The sequence below is a fragment of the Homalodisca vitripennis genome, chromosome 6 (assembly GCF_021130785.1).
Source record: "Homalodisca vitripennis isolate AUS2020 chromosome 6, UT_GWSS_2.1, whole genome shotgun sequence".
Classification (NCBI taxonomy): domain Eukaryota; kingdom Metazoa; phylum Arthropoda; class Insecta; order Hemiptera; family Cicadellidae; genus Homalodisca; species Homalodisca vitripennis.
This window is the reverse complement of record NC_060212.1, coordinates 156,726,840-156,751,585: the sequence shown is the minus strand read 5'-3', so window position 1 is coordinate 156,751,585 and position 24,746 is coordinate 156,726,840. Positions and strand designations below refer to the sequence as shown.

Sequence of the window (24,746 nt, the reverse complement as noted above, 5' to 3'; positions counted from 1 at the left end):
TATTTCCTTCAATTGTGACCCAGTCTATACTTACAAATAAAATAATTTACTGCCATTTAACTAAAGGTAAACATTTTGGAAGAACAAAAAATATCTAAAACAGCACTTTATTCTTTATATTATGAATGTATAATGTTTACAAAAAAGTATTATTACTCTATAAAACAACTATTACTAAATGCCTAAGTAGCCAACGTTCATGTTGTTAGCTTGCCTGAATGATATAGGAAACAACATATTACATCTCTTCAAGTAATCCAATCCTTCTGTGAACATAACCTCAGGAATTTCAAAAGTATTAGTGTTGACATTTTTCTTCCATTCACAAACTACTTTTGAATCACTTTTTTCATGAGAGTATAGCAATTTAATTACATTTTTCTTTATTAACTTATTAGAACCATCACAACTCACAAACAAAGTTAAACTTCTGTCCATCACCCAAAGAAGTAAATATTCTTTATCACCCGAAGCTGGCTGGCAGGTGATTAGTATCTTGCACATTGCACTTACAGAGTCATGAACACAACTTTTTACCAACAAAACAAAATCTCCTTCAGGAGTTACCAGAGAATTATCAGGGCCAAAATCCACGGCAAAATTCCAAATTTTGACGGAGTTTCTATCCTTTGAACCTACACGGAGTTCACATCCCCTGCAATAAACAGCATTGCTCTCGCACATTGTTTTAGAGCCGCACAACACGTCTCCGTGAATTCTGAAGGAAAAATTGTTATAAAGAAAATCATACTGTCTAGGATATAAACAATGCTTGCTTTCCAAATCTTCGTGACTATGAGTATGACAAAATAGGTCTCCTGGATCAAAATCTGACGTTGGCAAGGGTAAAATTCTAGTAAAACGGGTTTCTTCTTTTAACAAATCAGAATGACAATGTTTACAGGAAATCTGGGTCGGACTATCTTTTACAACGCTGGGAACAAACTTTGCAGTTGTTTCTTCCTTGCTCTCATCTATTGCAGCTAGAATCTGAAGTCTACATGTGATCACATTCCCTTCATCTTGCACCAGTCCCTTAATAGTTGTGGGTTTAATTTTAACACTATCAAACACAAAAGTATGTTCCCAAAGATCACATTTCATTGTGATTGATGAAGACTGAGCTTCTAGACAGTACGGTTGTTGGTCTCCTTTTTCATTTTTGTTTTCTTTCACATGATAATACATGTGGCAAATATGCAAACGGGGACGAATCTCAATTATTACTTGTGGCTGCTCCATCGGCTTCTTTAGGTGGTATTCTTTTCACAAGACCTGAAACATACCAGGTCATCTCAGAATATAACACTTTTATACTAAATTAAATTACTGAAAAGAGAATGTACGAGGTCTGTCCAAAAAGTATCTGACCGCCGACCAGTAGGCGTCCGCGGCATAACCGACCGGCTCGCACCGGCTATTGGAGGGGAGGGGCAAGCCTACTCCTTCCCATATTAGGCATTGAATACGATCCGGTCACAGCGCTCTGTTCTGTACAGTACTGCCATATGTGTGCGTCGCATTTCAGTATGACTGAACGTGTTGAGCAGCGCATTTGCATTACATTTTGCCAAAAACTTGGCCATTCAACATCAGAGACGATTACTATGATACGGAAAGTTTATGGTGACGTGTCTATGGGCGATACACAAATAAAAGAGTGGTTTAGACGGTTTAAAAATGGCCGCATATCAGAGGAGAGTGATGACCGATCTGGCAGGCCTTCAACAGCCAGAAACGTTGAACGTGTTCGTGCAGCAATCAATGAAAACCGTTGATTGACTGTCCGAGAGCTGGAAGAAGATTTAGGAATACCAAAATCGTCAGTTTGAAACATTTTACACTAAGAGGTCCTAAGGCGGCTGCGAGATGCAGTGCGAAGGAAACGACCTGAACTGTGGACAAGCCGTGACTGGATCCTGCACCACGACAACGCGCCAGCTCATTCCTTAAATCTTATTCAGCGTTTTTTGGTCAAACACGAAATCAACCAACTACGACAGCCTCCCTACAGTCCTGACATAGCTCCTTGTGACTTCTGGCTATTTCCGAAATTAAAAATTCCTTTGAAAGGAAAAAGATTTGACGATGTTGAACAAATAAAACAAAATGCGACGAAGGACTTGTTAGCCATTCCACAAAATGAATTTAAGGAGTGTTTCCGGAAGTGGGAGGAGCGTTGGAATAAGGTAGTGGCTTGTGGAAGGCAGTACTAATAGGGGACCAGACTGCCGTTGCCGCCGAGTAACCGTCAGTTCATGCCAGACGTCAAGGTCGGATACTTTTTGGACACACCTCGTAAAATAGAAAACATTTCATCGTAGCAGAATAGAATAAGTGGAGTATGAAATAAATAATACGTCTATTCAATATGATGATATAGTTACAATATACAGTAACATGTTCACTATCATATTGTCAATAATCCTAGTTTCTGAAATAAACCCAATGCCTGTAAGTAAACCACCTAAAAACAATCAGTTCCTATGTGACATGTAAAGTTATTACAAAAGACAAATTAACTGGTCACATCAGGGGCAGTCAGAGATTAAACATTTTAACCATGAAAGCCCTTTTATGGGAGTTTTGAAATAAGTCAAAACTGTTTACTTATGGAAAACTTTTTGGCGAGGATGTCTGCTTTTTCATTTCCATGAATGCCTTCATGGCCCGATACCCAACTGAGTGTTACTCTGTTATTCATTGCCAGCTCTGCTAGAGCATTCTTACATTCCCAGACCGCTTTCGAATCAAATGAACAGGTATCAAGAGCCTTCAGTGCAGCCTGGCTATCAGTATTAGGTATTTTAATCATTTCGTCCTCGTACAGGGATTGGTTTTACTTTAGACAGTATTCCTATGTAGTCTATCGTCAGAAGTCAGAATTCAATCAGTTGTTTCTCTCACTAGATAGAGAACAAAATATACTACATTTTATTTGCCTCATTCAGTGGTTTTTTTTTCTACGAATATATCAGTGGTTTGTATCAGATAATCATTTCAAACATTAAGGAAGCAATTTTTACAACGGCTCAGGTTCAGACTGTTTTTTAATGATTAATCACTGCTTTAGTCAATACTAATTGCAGTATTCAATGTTAATTTAATGTACAATAAGTGGAATATAGCATACCAAAAGTTGCTGTAGTTGAGTGGGCTTTTTATTTTTAAAACTACCTTAGTTATGAACATTGTATTATATATAATGTAAACAAAATACAGTTATGTAATAAGTGTTTTGATCATTGCATTATAACAATGACCAGATTGCTGACTCAGAATGTAAGTTATCGTCGGCTGACTTAACTCCTACAGCTGATTATATGTGGACTCGTGAAACCTCCTGTGTTGAAGGGCTAAACAAGTACACTTAATGTAAGTTATCGTCGGCTGACTTAACTCCTACAGCTGATTATATGTGGACTCGTGAAACCTCCTGTGTTGAAGGGCTAAACAAGTACATTTAATGTAAGTTATCGTCGGCTGACTTAACTCCTACAGCTGATTATATGTGGACTCGTGAAACCTCCTGTGTTGAAGGGCTAAACAAGTACACTTAATGTAAGTTATCGTCGGCTGACTTAACTCCTACAGCTGATTATATGTGGACTCGTGAAACCTCCTGTGGTGAAGGGCTAAACAAGTACACTTAATGTAAGTTATCGTCGGCTGACTTAACTCCTACAGCTGATTATATGTGGACTCGTGAAACCTCCTGTGGTGAAGGGCTAAACAAGTACACTTACAGCCCCGAACAATAACTAACTGGAAATAATATATTACGTGTTTTTTAAAGTTGGACCTAAATAGTATATACAATAATGGACTGTGTGCTAAAATGACGTTTTCACAATATTTGGTAGTCCTATGTTGTTAAAGGAATTATTTTATATTAGAAACAATAGTACTGTACTTAATTACTTTGAGTATTAAGACTTTAATTATGCCGCAATGTCGTAAAAGGAAACACTAGATAATACAACTCCAAGAAGATAGCTAAATTCATCTCACCTTTAAAGTTGTTGTATTTAGTTATAACCCACACTATAATTGTTTAATTCAAATAATAACTACAAAACTACCTTATATTTTATTACTATATAGCCTTTGATTGTATCGAACATTAGGTCTTAATTCCTTTATAGTTCAGAAATATTTATTTTGAGTTCACCCTGTAAACCTTGATTGTCTGTGTTATTTAGACTTTGCGATGCAAATGACAGCAATCACACAAGGTATGTTCAGTTCTAATCTATTTGTTTGAATTCATGTTCAACTTGAGATAATTACACTAAACGAGAACATTGTGAACAAATATCAGAGTACCCAGGACTGTTAGCGTAACACATACGATGTGTATTCAAAAAGTATCGCGAATTTTGAATTTTCGCGGGTTACGTATATTCGAATTTCTTTTTGTGGCGTTATGTTGGTACATATGTCTCACTTATATTGAAAATTTCGGCCATTTTGAATGTTCAGTTAATTGTTGACAGCTGCTTTACTTGCACGTGTTTTGGTTAGTCTTCGATTTTTACCTATCCAAAAAAATGGAACAAAGAACCTGTATCAAATTTTGTGTGAAAAACGAAATTAAGTGCGCGGATGCATTCCGAATGTTGACTGTGGCATACGGAGAAGCTACTTTGGACAAAATCAACGTTTATCGGTGGTACAAAATGTTTTCAGAAGGCCGAGAAGATGTGAATGACGAAGAACATGCCGGACGCCCGAGCACTTCAACAAGAGACAAAAACATTGATGAAGTGAAGAAAATGGTATTGGCCAATCGTCGATTCACCATTAGAGAAATTTCTGAGGACCTAGGCATATTGATTGGCTTGTGCCATTCGATTTTAATCGATAATTTGGGCATGAGACGGGTCGCCCCAAAATTGCTCAATTTCGATCAAAAACAGCATCGCATGAACATTGCTAATGAGATGTTGGAATCTGTCCGCGACGACCCGAATTTGCTCCAGAGGGTCATAACTGGTGACGAATCATGGGTTTATGGTTATGACGTGGAAACCAAAGCTCAATCATCTCAATGGAAGCTGCCGCATGAACCAAGACCGAAAAAAGCACGCCAAGTTCGGTTGAATGTGACTTCTTGGCCAAAAACAACACACTAATAATACCGCAGCCACCGTATTTCCCAGATCTGGCCCCCTGTGACTTTTTCTTGTTCCCGAAACTGAAGAGGCCCATGAAAGGACGACGCTACGCCACGATTGACGAGATAGAGACGGCATCGAAGAAGGAGCTGAACAAGATAAAAAAAAAATTATTTTTTGAAGTGCTTCGAAGATTGGAAAAAACGTTGGCACATGTGTATAATATCCCAGGGGGATTACTTTGAAAGGGAAAAAATAGATATTCACGAATAAATAAATAATTTTTGAAAATACACAAAATTCACGATACTTTTTGAAAACACCTCGTACATAAACAGTCCCACAATATTTGGGATGAAATTTTGCAATATCGCTGGTGACCACCAGTTGTTTCCACTATGACATGGTTATGGTCATATACTACTTGCTTGCCTACTAAACAGATGTATGAAATTAAATGTACATATAGTTGTTTAAAGTATCAGTTGATTATGTTTATATAATGATGTTCAAACAGATCAGTTGCAATGTTGAGCACATGGTTTAAAGGAAGGATTCAGGTAAATCAACCACCATCAACATTGTTTTGTGTAGACTGCTCTACTAATGTTAACTAAATGATAATGTTATGGGTTACTTCAGCTTACATTATTATTACTTTAGTTATATCCTAATCATAATAACAATATAAATGCGAAGGTGCCTTGTTTGTTTTGCATTCATGCGTAACCTACTCAACGGATTGTACTAAAATTTACATGGCCATTTTCAGGATCCTGGGATATTATTATACACCTATTCTTCCGGGCTACACTCCACTGGTCATTAACCCTCCCAGTGGCAACTACTTTTTCTCCAAGTGGCGGGACTTTTTCTCACATTTTGTATTGTATCAATATATACATATTTTTAGCTCTAAAAATTATATAATTATGACATATTATATATCAAATTAAACTGCACAAAACACACAATGTATCAATGTTAAAATAGTTTACTTACCTTAGTTTAGTTGAAAAACCAAAATATTTTTTTGAAAATTTTAATTTTTATGTTTGGCTTCAATTATGAAATTAAAAAAATAGCAAAATAAACTATTCATGATAGCAGTTTTGTTCTAAATTTAATTTCAATTTGAAAAACACACAGTTTGAATGAACTAAAAAAAAAAAAAAAACACTAACACTAATTACATAAAAACAACTATGCACACCAGATTTTTTGACATTTTAGTCTGTATCTGAGCCATCTTCTTTCCTCCTCTTTTTTCCAGGCCTTAGAGGTCTCCAATAATGTTCCAAGTAAGGAAAGCACTCTCTGTGAACTCCACAATTGCAGGCTGGACACCAAAAGTGGATTTTACCTCTTTTTTTGTGGGTCCACATAAAGCACATAGTCTTTTTTTATTTTTTGTTCTTTTTTTTTAAGCCTCAGCTTTAAGCTATGACGGCTTCATTGAACACTGGCTATTTTATGTTTATTCCTGATGGGCCCTCCCCGGGATTTGAACCCGTAATCTCTCAGTTAGAGAGCCGAGACTATATCCATTAGTCTACCGAGGAGGACAACACATAGTCTTTTTTGCATCCAGCCCCGACTGTTCTATTACCGCGACTCGCCAAGGGCGTTTAAAATCGGCATACAGTAAACAAAACGTATAGCCAGTACAATAAAATACTATATGAAATTAAAGTTTGGAATCTGTTCTTTCTATCCATACCACTTCAGTGTGGATACGTCGCGGAATGTTTTTATAAACCGCTTAACAAAAAAGGCTTACATAAATAGACGCTGCAGCGTCTTTGCCACTGGTAATAGAAAATAAACAGACGCTGCAGCGTCTTTCACCACTCGGAGGGTTAAAGTTGTAAAAAATCCCATCTTGGTCTCTAAAGTTGTGAAATATTAATTGAAAGAACCTGTCAAATGTATTTAACTGTTCTGTGTAAACATCATTTTGTGACAACACAACCACATGTTTAACAAGTCAAAATCAACTGGAACAAAAAACACTACAAACAAAGTAAATTCCATTGGCCGTTATACACTTTTTGAGTTTTTTTCTCAAAACTTTTCCTCACCTTAGTAGCAACAAGGTAAACTCAACATTGGTGTTGAAAATATAACTCAGAACCAGAAGTGCTCATACAACTGCAAAACCTACTAAATTGTATACTAAGCAGCGGGTAACTGCTAGCAGTGCAGATATAAAAGACAAGAGTAGTCTCACTTTTACTATACATTTAAAAACTGTTATGAAACCTATCTTAATTGTCTTTCGACAGAAGTAATAACTAAAGTTGAATACTGTAAATTCACCTTTCTTCTCATAAGATGAAAACAAGTTGTCGGATTCTTTAACAGCAAAAGGCAGTGTGGCTTCTTGATAGTAATCAGATCTCAACTGGATGTTGTTGATTACTGTACTCAGTAGATGAGCTTTCTCCGTCAGAATACCTAAACATACATTTGCTTGGTAACTGTCTAGTGGTAATGAACTGAAAACAACTATCAAATGTGTCATGATTCAAACCAGAAAGGAAATAGATCTTATCAAAACTATATACCATTTTAGCTGTTTACATCTTCTTTTGTTACCAGGCACTTAGACAATATTTGTTTGCGTCAGAGTCGGTAGAGCTGTGAGGTACTAAAAACGTATAGTGTAATTTTTGTTTAATTTTTAATTATCAATTCAAACCTTATTGGAGGGTAAGTTTTCTCGTTGACAATAAATGACGTAATCATGACGAGTTCGTTCCATCTATCTGGCCAAGACATGATCGCGCTTGGCAAGTTGCGGCATGCACGCTTACTCGCACATGCGCTCCAGCGCAAAATCATCAGAAGGAAAGACCAGCAGAGGAGCGAGAGGTCAGTCTTACGATCACAACGTTGAGATGTATGGTGACTGATATCAACTTGAATTGTTATTGGTATTATTTTACTTTATTTACTATCAAACTTAATTTATGTCCTATTCTTGGTATTCTTTACTTCACTTACTGTCTTATTTAACCCATGTTTGTGCGATACAGACCTAACAAAAAATATTGGTCTTGGTATTCTTTTACTTAATTTACTATCTTGCTAAACCTATGTTTGTGTAATATGGGCCTAACATATAAAATATTGTTCTTGGTCTACTTTTATCTCTCTAATCATCAGAAAGGTAGTGTAACAAATTCACTTCATACTCGCTAAATATTACCGAATAAATATGACATATACCATACACTTGGCAATAGGCAAGAGTATAAAGGCTTTTCTATGGGGATCCTACTTACAGTGTACAGTTAATTATTGGAAAAAATAAGATAAATTGTCTATCTTAAGCATTTATTTTTATGAGTTTGTATTTATTGGATAACACAAATCTGGGCTGTATGTTTTTAGCTATTTAGTTAAAATTGTATTTTTTTCTTTTTATAATGTAAATAAGACTAAATGCAGACATTTCCCAGAGCAATTTTTATTAAATGACAATTTGATTATCTTTATTCTTGAGATCAAGCTATGTGGTAAATCCAGGTCCGATTTACGCTTTCAGTGCACTAGTAAAACTCATGAGACTAGACTATTGGATTAATAATCTGTATCTCGCTCACTGTAAATTAACAATTCAAAAATTGTTTCCATTAATACAAAATATTTCTTACTAAAATAATTATTAATTACCTGGAGCTTCATAAGGCAAATAGGTGAAGTGTATGTGTAGGTGATAGAACGATGGCTGATAGTGGAAATAAATTCTCAGCTGAGACTGAGGAATGGTGTATTTCTCTTCTATTGATTTCTGAAACACAATATCTAGTTGAAAATACTGAACAAAACTAAAATAGTACATAATTTGCTTTTAACTAAATAGTTTACTACCGGTCTATGATAATATTTTTACCTATGGTAGGATGCTTTCACTAAAGACAAGATACTCTCCAACACAGTAACGTGACACTGAGAGAATTCTACCTGGATAAGAAATAGTGCATTAATAGACAATAACACTTATCTGGATTAAGAACTATATTAATGAACAGCTACTAACTGATTTGTGTGTTTCGTGTTTAAGTGTAAGTTTATTATTTAATTACATTGTCCTTTCTATGAAACTATGAAGTATACAAAATGTATATATTTATTTGTTTGTTTGTGTGAGTGTTGTGTGTATATAAAAGAGTTCTTTAGTGCGATAATTGTGTATTTGACCTTCATCTGTATTCTTATAGATTTCATGCTTTTTCTTTAATTAAATAGATTTTTACTTTGATAAGACGTATTATAGTCATTGATAGTTGGAATAATAAAAAGGTTTCAATTTCTCTTTCAGAGTTTATAATAGAAATGGTTCATAGTACCATAGAAGTTTTCACTGAGAAAAAACCCTTTCATACAAAAATTAAATGTTACTATTTTTAGTACTATTCCCTTGATATCATAATAATTGTATTTATGATTCTAATATTTATGTTTGGAGGATTTGAACAAGTAACTCAATAATTTATCTATGATTTTGGTCTTCTTGCAAAAGTTCACTATCTCCCTTATAAACTAAATATATCAAATCTAATCTCCATAGTGCTATACATTGGTGTAATCAGGGTTAGTTATCGTATCAGTTTATAATAAAACAAATCATCTTTAGAAATAAATAAAAAAAGGATTGTGATAGTTAATAAAATTTTCCTATATTTAAGTTTTATAAAATTCGAAAGTACGTGCCTGTAAAAATTGTAAAAAGATTTTCATAAAGCTTTGTTTTATTATACTTACTATAAGTCTTTGAAGCAGCATTTGTCTTCTTCCCCAAAAACTATACTTTAGCCACTTTACAATATTTGTTTATTTAAAAAAAAAAAGGAAAATGCTTAAAAAGTAAATAAGATAACAACTGTGTGATGTCGTGGCACTGTAAGCTCAGGATCACAAAATGGCCACTAAAAATGAATACCCGAATGCACAGAATTACTACACAGTTCAAATACAAATAAAACACTTCACCTTTCTGGAATTGCAAATAAAAATTCAAAAACCCACATTTTATATAATTATGAACATTTGAATTTTTTTATTGACTTGCATCGTAAAGAATGCTAAATGTGTGCCTTATTTATATAGATTGAAAACTATAAATTCTATGTAAAATGCTCAATTCTTCCCTATGTTTGCAGCAGGGGTTGAAACACTTCAATTACTATCATTGTTATTTTTTGAAATGGGTGCCAATAACTGATTGTGTTGTGATGAGGCCAACTCAGTGTTTTAACCCTTTGAGTGCCACGGGTACTTTCTGAAGGCATATGCATAAAGTGCCACGCTGTTTTTCGCATATTTGTAAGCTTTTGGGAAAAAAGCTGTTGTAAAATAACTACCAAACAGATTTCCATCATTTTGTTGTTGTTTTTTTTCTTATTAAATGCAGAATATGATACATATCGTTACAAATAAAATTTGATTTAAAAAAATATAAAAATTTCAGTATTTATAAAAAAAGTTTTTTACTTTTGTATAAAAAGTTAAGTTTCGACCTAATTTGTGTGCATACGGTATTTTTAAGATTTTTTTTTCTTTATACCATGATAAAGGCCATATGATTATAAATAAAACCCATGTGTAATATCTTATTTTAGGATTTTAAAAACATGGCATTATATGTATTAACAAAATGCTGCCCGGTACCGACATTTTATAAACTGTACTTCATTTGTCAGAGGTTAGAAATGACTTAGTAATGATGTAGTTTTCCCAATAAATGTAATAAAACATTAATACAACACAAATAATTATGATTAGTAAATTTAGAAACTAATACTTGCTAACATATTTACATAAAAGTTTACATTTACTAAATAATAACCCTAATAATATTTACACTGAAAATTCACGTTTTTCGCTTGAACACAACTCAAATCATACATTACTTTTGTAAAGAAATACAGTAAAATACTATATAAGTTACTATTTTATTTTGTATTTACTCAAATGCTTGGTTATCGGCACATAAACAACAAGAAAGGCCGTTACGCAACACGGTACTCGTCCGCTACGTCGCGTGACTGTAAGACAGAATCATCGTACAGGTACTTATCACAGCCCACTATTTTTGGACGAGTTTTCCTTATCAGAGATCAAAATAAACTTCATTATACGTTCCTTCTTCCATAATGAATCGAAAAATACTCGATGAGTCATACTTCTTATCTCCAAATCGTCTCCAAATAGACACACGAATGGCCTGACATTTCCGAATAATGAAACGTTGTTCTTATAGTTTTTGATTTAATTGATTGTCGTAATAACTTGTACATTCCAAAATAGGTTAAATAAAGTCAGTTGTTTTTAACAATGTAATGTATTTTGTCCCCGATAAGGAAAACTCGTCCAAAAATAGTGGCTTCTTGATAAGTACCCAAACAACATAAGTTTCACAGATAAAATAGTAATGAAACAACATAAAACTCGTATTTATTGATAGTTTGGAACCTATTGAATACAGCCGTCTGATTATTAGGCCAAAATAATCTTGTACTATATAAAATACTATCGAAATACGAAACGTCAAAATTGGCGACGCTGGCACTTTATGCACTTTTCGTAGCGTCAAAATTAGCGACGCTGTGGCACTCAAAGGGTTAAATATCTGGCTGGTTAGTATATTTTAACACTGTTGGTAGTAATGGAATTTTATCTTCAGTGTGGAGTGTTGTTAAATCACAGCTGTCTAGGATACATGGAATTACACACAAAATCGATCATGAAACTTTTAGATAAATAAAGTAGTTATGGACATTGACTTTAAAATATGACTCAATACTTTTATGAACTCTTTAACACATTTTGAAGTCGGTTTTAACTAAATAAACTATTAATAACCAAACGTATCCAGGTATAACAATCAGCTACATTGTTATAGTTATAGTTATATATATTAAAGTTACAGTTTTAATACTATATCAATGACTCACTATAACTTTGTCTCTGACGTTGTACAAGAGAGGAAGGTGTTCTGCAGTCAGATCTCGAATGCTTCGTATTCCTCGGGGACGAACTATTGCTAACAAATAGAGAGTATCAATCTGCTTTCCATCCCATTTCAGGTCTGGCAACAAAACAAAACCTAAGTTTGGGTCTTCATCTTCAACAACTATTCGGTCCACTTCGACTTTGTGTTCCAGTATATTGTACACCCACTGGAACATAAAAAAAAAACCATTAGATCACTGGGAAAAGAAAACAGGATTGAAACACATTTCTTGGAATGAAATTCCTAGTTTGAGACCAAACTCCAGGAATTTCTAAAGATATCGAAGAATGAATGGAATAGTATGACGCAAAGCAACAACTTTTACTATTAATTTAAGCCAAAGTATAGAAGTTTCTCACAATGTCTGAAATTAAATGAAACTAAATAAGTGGCAATAACAAAACATAAAACATGAAGATTAATATATACGAGGTGTGTCCAAAAAGTATCCGACCTTGACGTCTGGCATGAACTGACGTTACTAGGCGGCAACAACAATCTGGTCCCCTTTAAAGTACTCCCCTCCACAAGCCACTACCTTATTCCAACGCTCCTCCCACTTCCGGAAACAATCCATAAATTCATTTTGCGGAATGAATAACAGGTCCTTCGTTGCATTTTGTTTTATTTGTTCAACATCGTCAAAAATTTTTTCCTTTCAAAGGAATTTTTAATTTCGGAAATAGCCAGAAGTTACAAGGAGCTATGTCAGGACTGTAGGGAGGCTGTCGTATTCCTTCGCACTGCATCTCGTAGCCCTTTTTTTTATCTTAGGACAAGAAGCTTATAAATTGCACTTAGTCCTGTAAGAACCTTTGCGCTGCTTCCGGAGTGATAGGATATTCAGGATGGGTAAGGTTAGGGAGTAGGGGCCGCCTCCTATCGAGATCCATGAGGAAGAATTAGGGCACTACATCTCAGTCATCCCAGAAGAAGGGGAGGCCAGCTCTGAACCAGCCTCTCCAGTCAAAGTAGGCAGGGGGTGGCACACCCTTGTTGAGGTTAACAAGAACCTCTGAGGTAAGGGAACAAACCCCACCAACTCCAACAGTCATCTTCTACAGTAGACTAGACCTATCGAATTGCCCATGAACCCCAGAATCTCAACATTTGCGGTTAGTGATGTGCCGCTACTGGACATCCATAAGGTTGCCCAGATTTAAGTGGCACATCGGTTTTTGATGTGCCCAGTGGTAGGTTCAACTGGAAGGTATAAACCAGCCAGAAGTGATCCCTGCTGGGTAATCGTAGCCGCCTTAGGACCTCAAGATAATACTCCTTATTCACTGTCTGGCCTCTTGGAGCACATTCGTGATGAACAACGCCATCCTGGTAAAAAAAAACTGTCAGCATTGTCTTGACATTGCTTAGACTTTGTCTTGCTTTTTTCGGCTGTTGCTCTTCGTGAGTTTTCCACTGTGAAGATTGAGCCTTTGTTTCAGGGTCGCAGCCATAATCCCATGACTCATCACCAGTAATAACTTTTTTAAATAGTCCTGGGTCACTTTTTATCAAATCCAGATTGTCCTGTGCAATTTCAAGTCGACAGTTCTTTTGGTCTTCTGTCAGCAGCCGAGGAACAAATTTTGCCAACATACGGTTCATTTTTAAATCTTTGTGTATTCCTGTATTTTTACAAACTGACGATTTTGGTATTCCTATATCTTCTTCCAGCTCTCGGACAGTCAATCGACGGTTTTCATTAATTGCTGCACGAACACGTTTAACATTTTCAGCGTTTCTGGCCGTTGAAGGCCTGCCAGATCGGTCATCACTCTCCACTGATATGCGGCCATTTTTAAACCGCCTAAACCACTCTTGTATTTGTGAATCGCCCATAGACACGTCATCATAAACTTTCCGTATCATAGTAATCGTCTCTGATGCTAAATGGCCAAGTTTTTGGTAAAATTTAATGCAAATGCGCTGCTCAACACATTCAGTCATATTGAAATGAGACGCACAGACATGGCAGTACTGTATGGAACAGAGTGCTGCGACTCACTGAGTGACCGGATCGTATTCAATGCCTAATATGGGAAGTAGTAGGCTCGCCCCTCCCCTCCAATAACTGGTTCGAGCCGGTCGGTTACACCTCGGTCGCGTACTGGTCGGCGGTCGGATACTTTTTGGACCGACCTTGTATATATATAAATATATATATTTGCTGACACAATGTTCAAGTTAGAAATAGAAAACACAGCCACTAGTAAAATATCTAATTATTTAGCTAAAGAATTAATTTCCTATCTTAGCTCTTTTATTTTTAAATTTGTTTCCTTAAGTAAAGTTCTATTTTTGACCGACAATTCATTCATTCCGTCAGCTGATCCCTCCTTAACAGCTCTGTCTATGAAAATACACAGCAGACTCATGTATTGTGATGTGTATGCTGATGATACTACTTTAGTCCACTCAGATGTGGATATGTTTAATGTTAAGGCAAAACTCAATAGTTTGCATTTTATGGTATAATTTGTGTGTCATAATATGAGCTCATCGAAATGGAAAACTAATGATCGTCTGAACTTGATCAATATTTATTACAATAGTTCATAAACAATATATTGTATTTAATTATTTTGTTTTTAAGAATATAGATGGAGATATTTTTATAAACCGGAATCCAGTTCAACGTAGATATGAAGTGAGTATACAATAGCGAGCGATACGTTGTGGCACACCATTGCTGTTCGTTCGGCCACTGACCATAAATTAATTCGTGCCCGCTGGTGTCCACACTCCGAAACAATACGATCCGCAATGGGTTAAGTGCTGTCCATTGCGCCTAACATGTTCATTCAATCGATTCAACGATTTAAATGAAAGTGGGCCTCATCAGACATCCAAAAATTTTCAAGGAAATTTGTGTCCTCATTGATTTTGGTCAGTAGCTGTTAACAAAATTGTAAGCGTAACTCACCGTCATTTGGTTATAGAGCTTGAACAATCTGAAGCTTGTAAGGATGAAACTGCAGGCCGTGCAATATTCTTTGCACACTTCGACGCTCAAGTTGCAATGATGAGGCGATTTTTCGTACAGAACGACGCGGACTCCTTTCCACTGCAACTCGCACTGCATCAACATTTTCTGGGGTTCGAACAGTCACTATATGCCCAGGAGGTTTTTTCTTTGAGGCCGAACCAGTCTCTTCAAAATTCCGAACCCATGATGATATGGCATGTGAAGAAGGAATTCGACCGCGGGGAGGAATATTATAATGGCGTCGGAACACTCGTTGTGCAGCTGTTACACTGTCGCCATTTTTGTAAAACGCTCTCATGGCAACGGCACGCTTCGCACCACTCCATTGCTCCTCAACTCAATGACCGTTACTACTTGACATCATGACTTCCATCCCCCACTCCTACGAGATTTACAGGTGTACCAACAACTTCAAAATTTCCTGTTTCTCTGCGCCACCCTGTACTTATATTATCTGACTATAAGTATGTCACCGAATCCAAGAGTAATATAAAGGTCCTAAATCAGTACACCAGTTTAATATAATGAAGTATACAATACAGTAGTAGTTTAAACGATTATATGTTAAATAATAATGAAGAACATCTTACCTGTAGGCTGAACTGTTCTTGTGACAAGTGGGGTAATGTTACAGTCTTATACAGCTCTTTGGTCTCTTCAATTATGTGATGTGGCTGATACTCAAATTTCTGCACGTGTTTGTCAGTTGCTGGGAAAATTAGAGTTGTTTTCAAACCTGTGAACCACAATAGTTCATTAGAGACTAAAATTATATGTAGAAACATGTTTAGAGATTTATTGTTAGTGAATCATAAAATGATTCAGTATACATGTTGAACATAAAGGATTAATTTTGTTCTACTTTAGGAGACCCACATTTGATTTTTAGGTATTAACTAAAGAGATGTTTTTAGTTTTTGCGATAAGTGCAAGATGTCACCAAAGGCTTCACCTAAGCCCACACATATGAAACGAAAGGTATAAAGAGAGTTCAGTATTAATATAACTAATTGAATAAACATTAATATAGTACAAGTTCCATATAATTTATATACTTTTCAGATCTGTTCAGATATAAACCTAATATAATTTATTGAATAAACATTATTGCAGTATACGTTCTCTATAATTTTAATTTTAATGTCTTTCAGATATGTTTGGATATAAAACGACTCATTAATTTGTAATAGATAGTAGAAAACAGAACTCTTCTGAACTGAGATCGCTGATCAGCCGCATGTTCGGAATTTGTCGGTACAGCTCGGCTCTGCCCCCACTCTTTCTCTCTAAGGTTTCTGATCAGCCCATGTGGGTGGCCCATGAGGAGCTCGCCATATATGGAAGGGGCATTTGTGATCGATACTTTCCCTAGCCAAGATCACGTTGACAGACTTGTTACAAATATCAAAACTATCGAATGTAACATCTGACCTATAGATATTCATAATTAATCATTGCCAGCTGCTTATATTTAATTTACTTACTGAGTAGGCTTGTGATATCGACAAAAACAATGGTGATGAACATGCAATTATTTTATAAAATGCATAGTATTTTTATAAAATCTAGGGCTGCAGTATAATAAGCGGCCACCACCACAATCGAATCATGATTATCAAATAAATCATCAATGTTCATGAGTAACAAATCCTCAATATTCATGACTATCTAAAAATACTGAAAACAAAATGTTGAACCAAATTAAGTATAGGTATTTCAAATAACAAGATAATTCTGCTGGTTTTACATCCTAAAAATTAATATATAAACAATAAATATAAAAACTATCTACACTATGTAAATTTACAAAATGTTATAAACAAAACAATGTACTACTATTTATAAGGATAAACATGTCTTACTCCCTGTGATAGAAAGAATACACGTACATTTCCATTGTACTTGTGACCATTAGTTAAATACCAACCACATGATTTTAATTTTAATTAATTTGGAATAAATATGCCTTATTAAATTACGTTGTACGCTTTTAAAATTGCATTACAGTAAAGCTATATTTCTATATATAAAAGAAATGTATGTATTTAAGATTATATAAAATAACCAAACTTTATGATTGAGCAATGTAGTTCTTACGATAAATATAAAGGGTGAACATGTCTAACTCCACGGCATTTAAAAAAATGCTTGAATGGATCACCACCATCAAGGTCATTATCTTGTAACCATTCTAAATACTGTTCAATGTTTAAAAATACATTTTGAGTCCAAAATTGCATGTTTATCGCAATTGTCTTGCCGTTGGTGCTATCCTATGGATCTGCTTGCTACTTACCTTCTTGCTTTTCCCTTGGGGCGGCCTACTGCCATGCACTTAAGCCTCAAGGGCTTTTTGTACACCCCGGAAACACCATGATGCCTACCAGTCTACAACTTCAGCAGTTCAACAAACCGCCGAAAACAACCTATCAAGTCCTCCTGGGAAAATTCACCACCCCTGTCCAAGCTACCAAAGATGGCATACCGCTCTCTTGCTATTGCAGGGCTATCAAAGAGCAGGTGCTAATTACCTTAGTCTTGGATCACTGGTTTCAAGGAAACAACAGGCAGGTGAGGTCTTCCTCAAGAAAATTATAATTGGTGATGTCGACTGCCCTGACCTTCAGCTAAAATTGATTTTACAGTGATAACACCCACCCACTCAAACAACCTATTCTTTCGTCTCTGTAGTTCAACGTTACACTTATATAATAGTTCCATGCCAAGGCACCATAAAACCAGAAATGATATAAATAAATCTCAAGCATATATTTTTAGAGTGAACATTTCTTGATGTTAATTTATTTGTTTTTATCATTGCTTAATTTATGATTATTGTTACATTTATAGTTTTCTATTTACGGTTTTATTGTTTTTATTATTTTTACTCATGCTTGATGTATAATTATAATTGTTACTTGTTTCAATTGAAAACTTCCTTTAAATTTTATGAGATTTCATTATGTATTGCCATCTTATACATTATTATCTGTTGTATCAAGAATCAAGAAATGTATTGCAACATAACATCCACAGTTATACAACTATACATGTTGTGTGAACAGGTTGCTTGTCAATAATACATACTATATGGTAAAAACAGTTTGTACAACATTTCATACATTAACAATGTATTTGTCAAATTCACTAAAACTACACAAGCTGCAGATTGTCCTGCAAGAATTCAGAAAAATTATAATAGGCCTTATTAATTAGTAAGCTTTTCACTGATTTTTTAAAACTGAACACTGTTAGCTGCTTTACATGTAGAGGTAATTTGTTGTAAAATTTAATTCCCATATAATTTGGAGAGCTTTCAAATAATGTTAATTTGTGAAGAGGAAATTGCAGATTGTCTTTAAAACGGGTGCCATACTGATGTTCATAATGAATTATATTTTCTGAATTTAGGCGATTATGAATAAATATTAAACAGCTATAGATATACAATGATGGAATGGTCAATATTTTCATATCTCTAAAAAATATCTTTACATGAAGCTCTCTGATTCAAAAATAGCATGGTTCTAATATATCTCTTTTGAGCTTTAAAAACAGAAAAAATACCTGAACTACATCCCCACACTTGGATCCCATATTGTGCCAATGAACAAAAGCAAGCATAATATAATGGTATAATGTATAATGGTGAATAAATAAATATCCTACTCAGTACATAAATAATTTTACTTTATTTAATTAAATTAATTTTCAACAATATTATTATCGCAGTAAATAAAAACTATGGATGGAGTATGATAAGCGAACCCGGTTTTTAATAACAATATTGACAAAAGATATTACTTAATTTCAACTATCGATATAATGAACCGATACCGATTTTTTAACAATAACTAAGTTGTTAACACTTTTTCATATAATAAACATATTGTATTTTATAGACAACACACAGTCAAAATTTCTTGGAGGACCGTGAAACGAAGTTTAAAGTGGCACAGCAGCAGATAATCTATGTGTGTATTTGTACTGAATAGAAGTACGGTTTTATAGAGAAAATGCTTTGAACAACTTATTAAAAGCGGTTAATCATTGCTACCAAGGAGAAAATAGGTACGCATATTATGTATTTTCTGTTATAAATGTCTGTTATCATTTTGTTATTATTTATGAGTTTTTCCTAGTTATACCTCCTTTATTATTTATGAGATAGTCACTATGCGTGTATATATATATATATATATATATATATATAATATATATATATTCAGAATTTTAATATATATAATTTTTATATATATGTTGATATACTAGTGTTCGATATCTGAATATTAAGCATCGATGATTAAACTAATCGATATCTCGCTTATTGTACTCTACCCAAGACTGCAGGCAATGATTAATTATGAATATCTATAGATCAAATGTCTTATATTCGATAATTTAGATATTTCTAATTGATAGTTGATACGATTGTGTTGGTAGCCGCTTATTATAATGCAGCCAAAACTAGAATTAAAAGTGAAAATCAAATAGTGTTCACTGCAAGAAAAGTCAGAACAAACACGACGTTGCAAAAAGAACACTTGAAAAGGGTTTTTTAAACATCCCAAATTTGGTATTTCATAATATAATTATACTATCATACTGAAAATCATGTTCTATTTTAATTGCAACGAAACAAACTATGACTTTTTAACAACTGAATTTAGTTTTGACGGCACCAGTACCTGCAGAAATACCATTTCAAGATTGACTAAAGTAATCGTAAGTACTACACTGTTCAGACATACTTTAAATAAAGTTAGTTATTTTATAAAATCTAAAACAAATACATTTCATTGACATATAGAAATATAGTTTCAATATAATACAATATTAAAAGCCTAAAACATAACTAGGTTCGACATTATTGCTCTAAATTAATTAAAAATAATTTTTATAATGGCGGCAAGTAAAATGATGATGTACGTGTGTTCTTTGTGTCACCAGGAGTCAAACACATTTATTTTAGAAAATAAATAAAAGTAAGTAAATGTTACATTGTTTTGTTTGTAACATTTTATAAATAAACATAACATGCATTTTTTTGAATCGTTAATACTTAGTTGTTAGATTAAAAGCCAACAGAACTGTATTGTTGTTTTAAATACCTATTTTACGTAATTTTTTTCGACATTTTGTTTTTAATATATTTAGATAGTCATAGTCAAAAATATTCGATAATCACAATTCGATTGTAGTAATGTCTGTTTATTATACTACAGCCGATAGGTTACCTGTTATAAACGCTTTGTACTAACAGCCCCACCCCCTCAAAAGCACTTGTGGCTGCATTATAATAAGCATCCAACACTCGAATAATCAATATAGAATTATGAATATTTCTGAGTAGAGAATCCACGTGTTATATAACTACTTACATCAAATTACTTAATAGGTATTTCAAATTCCAGTAAAAAAGCAATAATTTTATGGTGAATAAAAAACAATCTAGGCTATGTGTATTTATAAAACATAACAAACGAAACAGTATAACATTTATTTACTTTCAACTTTTTTGAAGGATAAACATGTCTGACAAACAAAACATATGTACATGACAATGTACTAGTTGCAATTAAAGATGGGAAGTTTAAGTTTGTGGAACTGCTGAAATCATAGACTAGTACGCCTCATGGTGTGCTTCCGGGGTACACAAAAGACCCTTGAGGTTTAAGTGCATGGTAATAGGCCGCCCCATACAAGAAGTAATTCAGTGGTAACCTATTACCAGGATATGGTCATTTCAGTAACAGCTGGATTGAATAATTTGGTGTTCTCAAAACGATTCTCTGGTTTAATTGACTTAATAACCAGTAACAGCCAAGGCCATTTCGTGCAAGCAATGAGGCTAGGAATGGAAATATTACACTATGGAATGTTATTATGCGATATAAATAGATTGAAATTAGGTTATAATAAATATGTTACTAATAGTAACAAAGGTAAACTTAGCCTTTACAAGTGCTCACATGATCTCAGCTTGAATCTGGATACTATCTTAAGGGATGTTTATAGTAAAATTTGAATTAATCCGTTTATAAATTTATTAGTTTATCAGTAAATATTACATTGTAGTGAGTTAGTTAAATTTTTGTACACTAACATGTTACCACGGTTACTGGAACGTAATACTCACAACACATTAACTTGTAATAGGTTATTGATGAACACTATTTCCCTTCTCTAGTGGTCATTACTCAGATACCATACACATGATTGTTTGAATTAATTTGGAACAATAATGTCTAACTGAATTACATTATAGACTTTAAGATTGTATTATATTGAAGGGGTAGACTTTAATAAGCAGCCTAACTCGGTTATTCAGTTGTTTTTATCGAGTGGTTCGATATTCTTATCCAAAGGAATAATTCTATATTACAATTTATTTAACTTAGCATTCGATTTCAACTTATTAGTTATAGTAATTTTAATGTAAACAATAAACAACAAAAAGTAACTAATATTTTGAGACTTTGAAAATGGCGATAAATATGTGAGATATTTCTTGCAAGTGACAAGATTAGTTAAGTGGCTTCATCGTGTGGGTTTGGCTACTGGTAACCCATGGGGAGAATTCTTTCCTCCATTTCAAAAAAGCGGTCACTCATTGATATCAAGCTAGGCAGGTTATAAGTATTGTAAGGTTTCTTTATTTGATACCTTAGTCTAGGCCATAGTTGGTTTTATTGTTTTGTATTGTTAGTGTTAAATTTATGTTTTTAAACTCTTATTGTGTAAGATTTTTACATATTGAAGTTGGATAATATACCGAACCATTCGATAAAAACAAACAAATAACGAGTGTAGGCTGCTTATTAAAGTCTCCCCTAGTAAAGCTATATTTTTATATGTCAAAGAAATATACACATCTTAGATTGTAGAAAATAAGCATATAACAACTGGATCCACTGATCGTACTCTGCCCTTAAGTTTGAGCAGGTTAGTACTTGCAATTACTTAACAGGTAAACATGTCAAACAACATTTAAATTATTTTAATCGATATTCAATATTATCAATCATTTGAGTGTTGGACACTAATCATACTGCAGACACGCTTGGCACTCAAAGGGTGGGTTTTTGTACAATAATTTTATTAGGGTGGGTTTTTGTACAATAATTTTATTAATGTTTAAAGCTGCCTAAAAGTTCTTTCTGAAAATTAATATATAGATTACCTACTATTTATTGTTATAAGTGGCTTTTAAGTGATTTATTGAAGTAAATATTTTAACCTCTGGTTTAGACACAGTTGTACCTTCAAAACACTGATAAAGGGTTTCATTGAAAAGAATATAATATGATTAATTATTAGACTAAATATATAACCAAAACCTTAACCCTTCCCACGCCGTAGACATATATATCAGAATGACATTCTTTGACCAAAATGCCAAATACAGTTATATCCGATATTATGGATTATGTCTCTTGGAGTTTTTTAGTTCACAAAAGGCCTTCGAAATGGCCGGTGTACGCTTCATACTTATTGCGTTTGCCAAGGAAGCATTTCTAAACGACCTTCACTCAGCAGCACGGGGATGGAAGCACCTTTTGTCTAGCTCCGACTGTATGCTCATCAGTTCTGCGTCTCCTACAGAGCCATAACCAAAAATATCCATGGTGTGTATTACTGCTTTCACAGTTGTCACTAGCGCACGTCTTATGATGGCCGACGTGGTACCAAAACGCCAATCACGAAGCGGCGGTACTATGATGATGACATACGTTATTAAATATATGTACTTAAACACCAGAAATACAATGTGAATCAAGGTATAATACTACACCCTTGCACTTTTAGCGTAGCCTATTTGTTAGGATTTGTGTAAGAACACAAATGTTGCATTTTACAAAAACCTACGTAAAATTGAAAAAAAATTTAGATAGGTATAGCCTAAATCAATGAAATAACATTTAATTCCACTTAAAAAGAATTAAAATTTTCCTATAACATTATACCTAATGTCATAATTTTAACTGTATTTTCTTGCTTTCAAAATTTATAAAAATTATTCTCGATATATCAATGTTAGCCTATATAATTCAGTTCTTATAAATTACAGTATAATAACCTGTTTCATTAGTTAAAAAACAATAGTTCAGTCAAACAAATATGACAGCAATAAAATTGAATGTTCTGTGAGAGTTTTGCTACACACTTGAATATTTTGCATATTTATATGGATTTGTAGGAGATTAGTGCAAGAATATTGAGTGGCTAATGGGTTAACACATAGACTTCAGATGTCCCAGTGCTGAAACATGTTAGGACTAGCCTACTCAAAATCACTCAGTTTACATTAACATTGAAGGTGTTTATTAGCCCACACTATTATTACCCAGATACTATGGCACGTGTACTGGCAGACGCCATAGTGCTTCTTGCATTTTAGCACTACTCAAGATCACTCAGTGAAGTTTATCGTGGACAATTATTTGGAAGAGTACATTGATCATGAGTATCGTATATTTTATGAATTTAGCTTACCATTGAATTGTGGATCTGGATAGCATTCGTAATTTCCATAAACATCATTCACAAAATAGTTTCTAAGTTCAGATTGATTACTTAAGGAAGATAGAAATTTTTCATCAAATGCTTGTTTCTCTAACAACAAAACTGCTTTTCCATCTTTATCGTGAAAATGACCTTCAACAAAAATGGTCTTACGCTGAGCATTGTTATTTAAAATTCTCTTGATAACAAACTTAGACAAATTGTTAATATCACTTTGAGCACTCACGCTCGTTTCCGTAGCATCAACTTTCCCTTTTTCCCTCGAGTCCACTCCCGCCATTGTCGTTAGTAAGCAAAAGCTGGCGGTAAACATAAGCATTATTAGAACCTATGATAATCTAAAAAAAATCAATAATAGTTAAAGGCCTTTGCCTATCGGTAATAAATAATTCAAAACTGGTTTACCATTGAGGCTCCGGAGCTATCTGAGGAAGCCTCAGAATTTGTTTGCTTTTGTTTGCCTCAGAAGCCTGCTTTTGTTTGCTTTAGCATGTATGCATGTAAACTATTTATGTAAGTTGTTTTTATCAAGCCTCTTGTATTTTCATAATACCGGGAACTGATAATGATGGCTTCTACGATACCTGCTTGTGTTATATGTATTCGCTTGACACCCGCATCATATAGTATAAACATATAATCGGTACGAGTTACACTACAGTACTTTAGATGTGGGTTTATTTTTGTGTTATTTTATAAAACAGAGCGGGTAGACTTAAATAAAGACTTACACTGTTTTTTTCGGTTGTTTTAAATATCGATTGGTTTGATTTTTTAATCACAATGAATAATTTGACATTATAATTTATTTAACAAAACATATAATTCCTACTTATTACTTACAGTCACTTATTACGTAAACAATAAACAGCAAGAAGTAACTACCTAATTTATGGAGAATTTGAAAATGACGATGAATATGAGGAAATTATGTAATAAATTTGTAGATATACATGTGAGTTTGGCTACTGCCTTCACAAAAGCAGTTGCTCACTGCTATCCGCGCAGTCTTATAACTATTGTAACGTATTTCTGATGTGTAAGTCTAGGCCATAGTTGTATTTGTTATTCTGTAATGTTAATGTTAAATTTATGT

The 24,746-nt window shown here is 34.0% G+C and overlaps 1 protein-coding gene across 1 annotated transcript; it reads right to left on the bottom strand.

Moving 5' to 3' along the window:
* Positions 1-91: 91 nt before the first annotated feature.
* On the bottom strand, positions 92-23,953 carry LOC124365052 (m7GpppX diphosphatase). Its single transcript, XM_046820962.1, has 6 exons — positions 23,621-23,953; positions 15,715-15,860; positions 12,080-12,304; positions 8,796-8,913; positions 7,437-7,574; positions 92-1,275 (listed from the first exon to the last, which is right to left on the bottom strand). Exons 1-6 carry the CDS (start codon positions 23,928-23,930, stop codon positions 1,217-1,219), a joined length of 996 nt encoding a protein of 331 aa, XP_046676918.1. The 5' UTR covers positions 23,931-23,953; the 3' UTR covers positions 92-1,216.
* Between the last annotated feature and the right edge of the window lie 793 nt (positions 23,954-24,746).

What these genes read in the sequence shown, in the direction of transcription:
- LOC124365052 (XM_046820962.1), bottom strand. Translation starts at nt 23,930, where the DNA reads ATGGCGGGAGTGGACTCGAGGGAAAAAGGGAAAGTTGATGCTACGGAA. An exon ending in ACGTCAGAGACAAAGTTATA is followed by an intron (nt 8,914 to 12,079) that starts GTGAGTCATTGA and finishes ATTGTGTTTCAG; the next exon opens with AAATCAATAGAAGAGAAATA. An exon ending in TTCATCTTATGAGAAGAAAG is followed by an intron (nt 1,276 to 7,436) that starts GTGAATTTACAG and finishes GGTATGTTTCAG; the next exon opens with GTCTTGTGAAAAGAATACCA.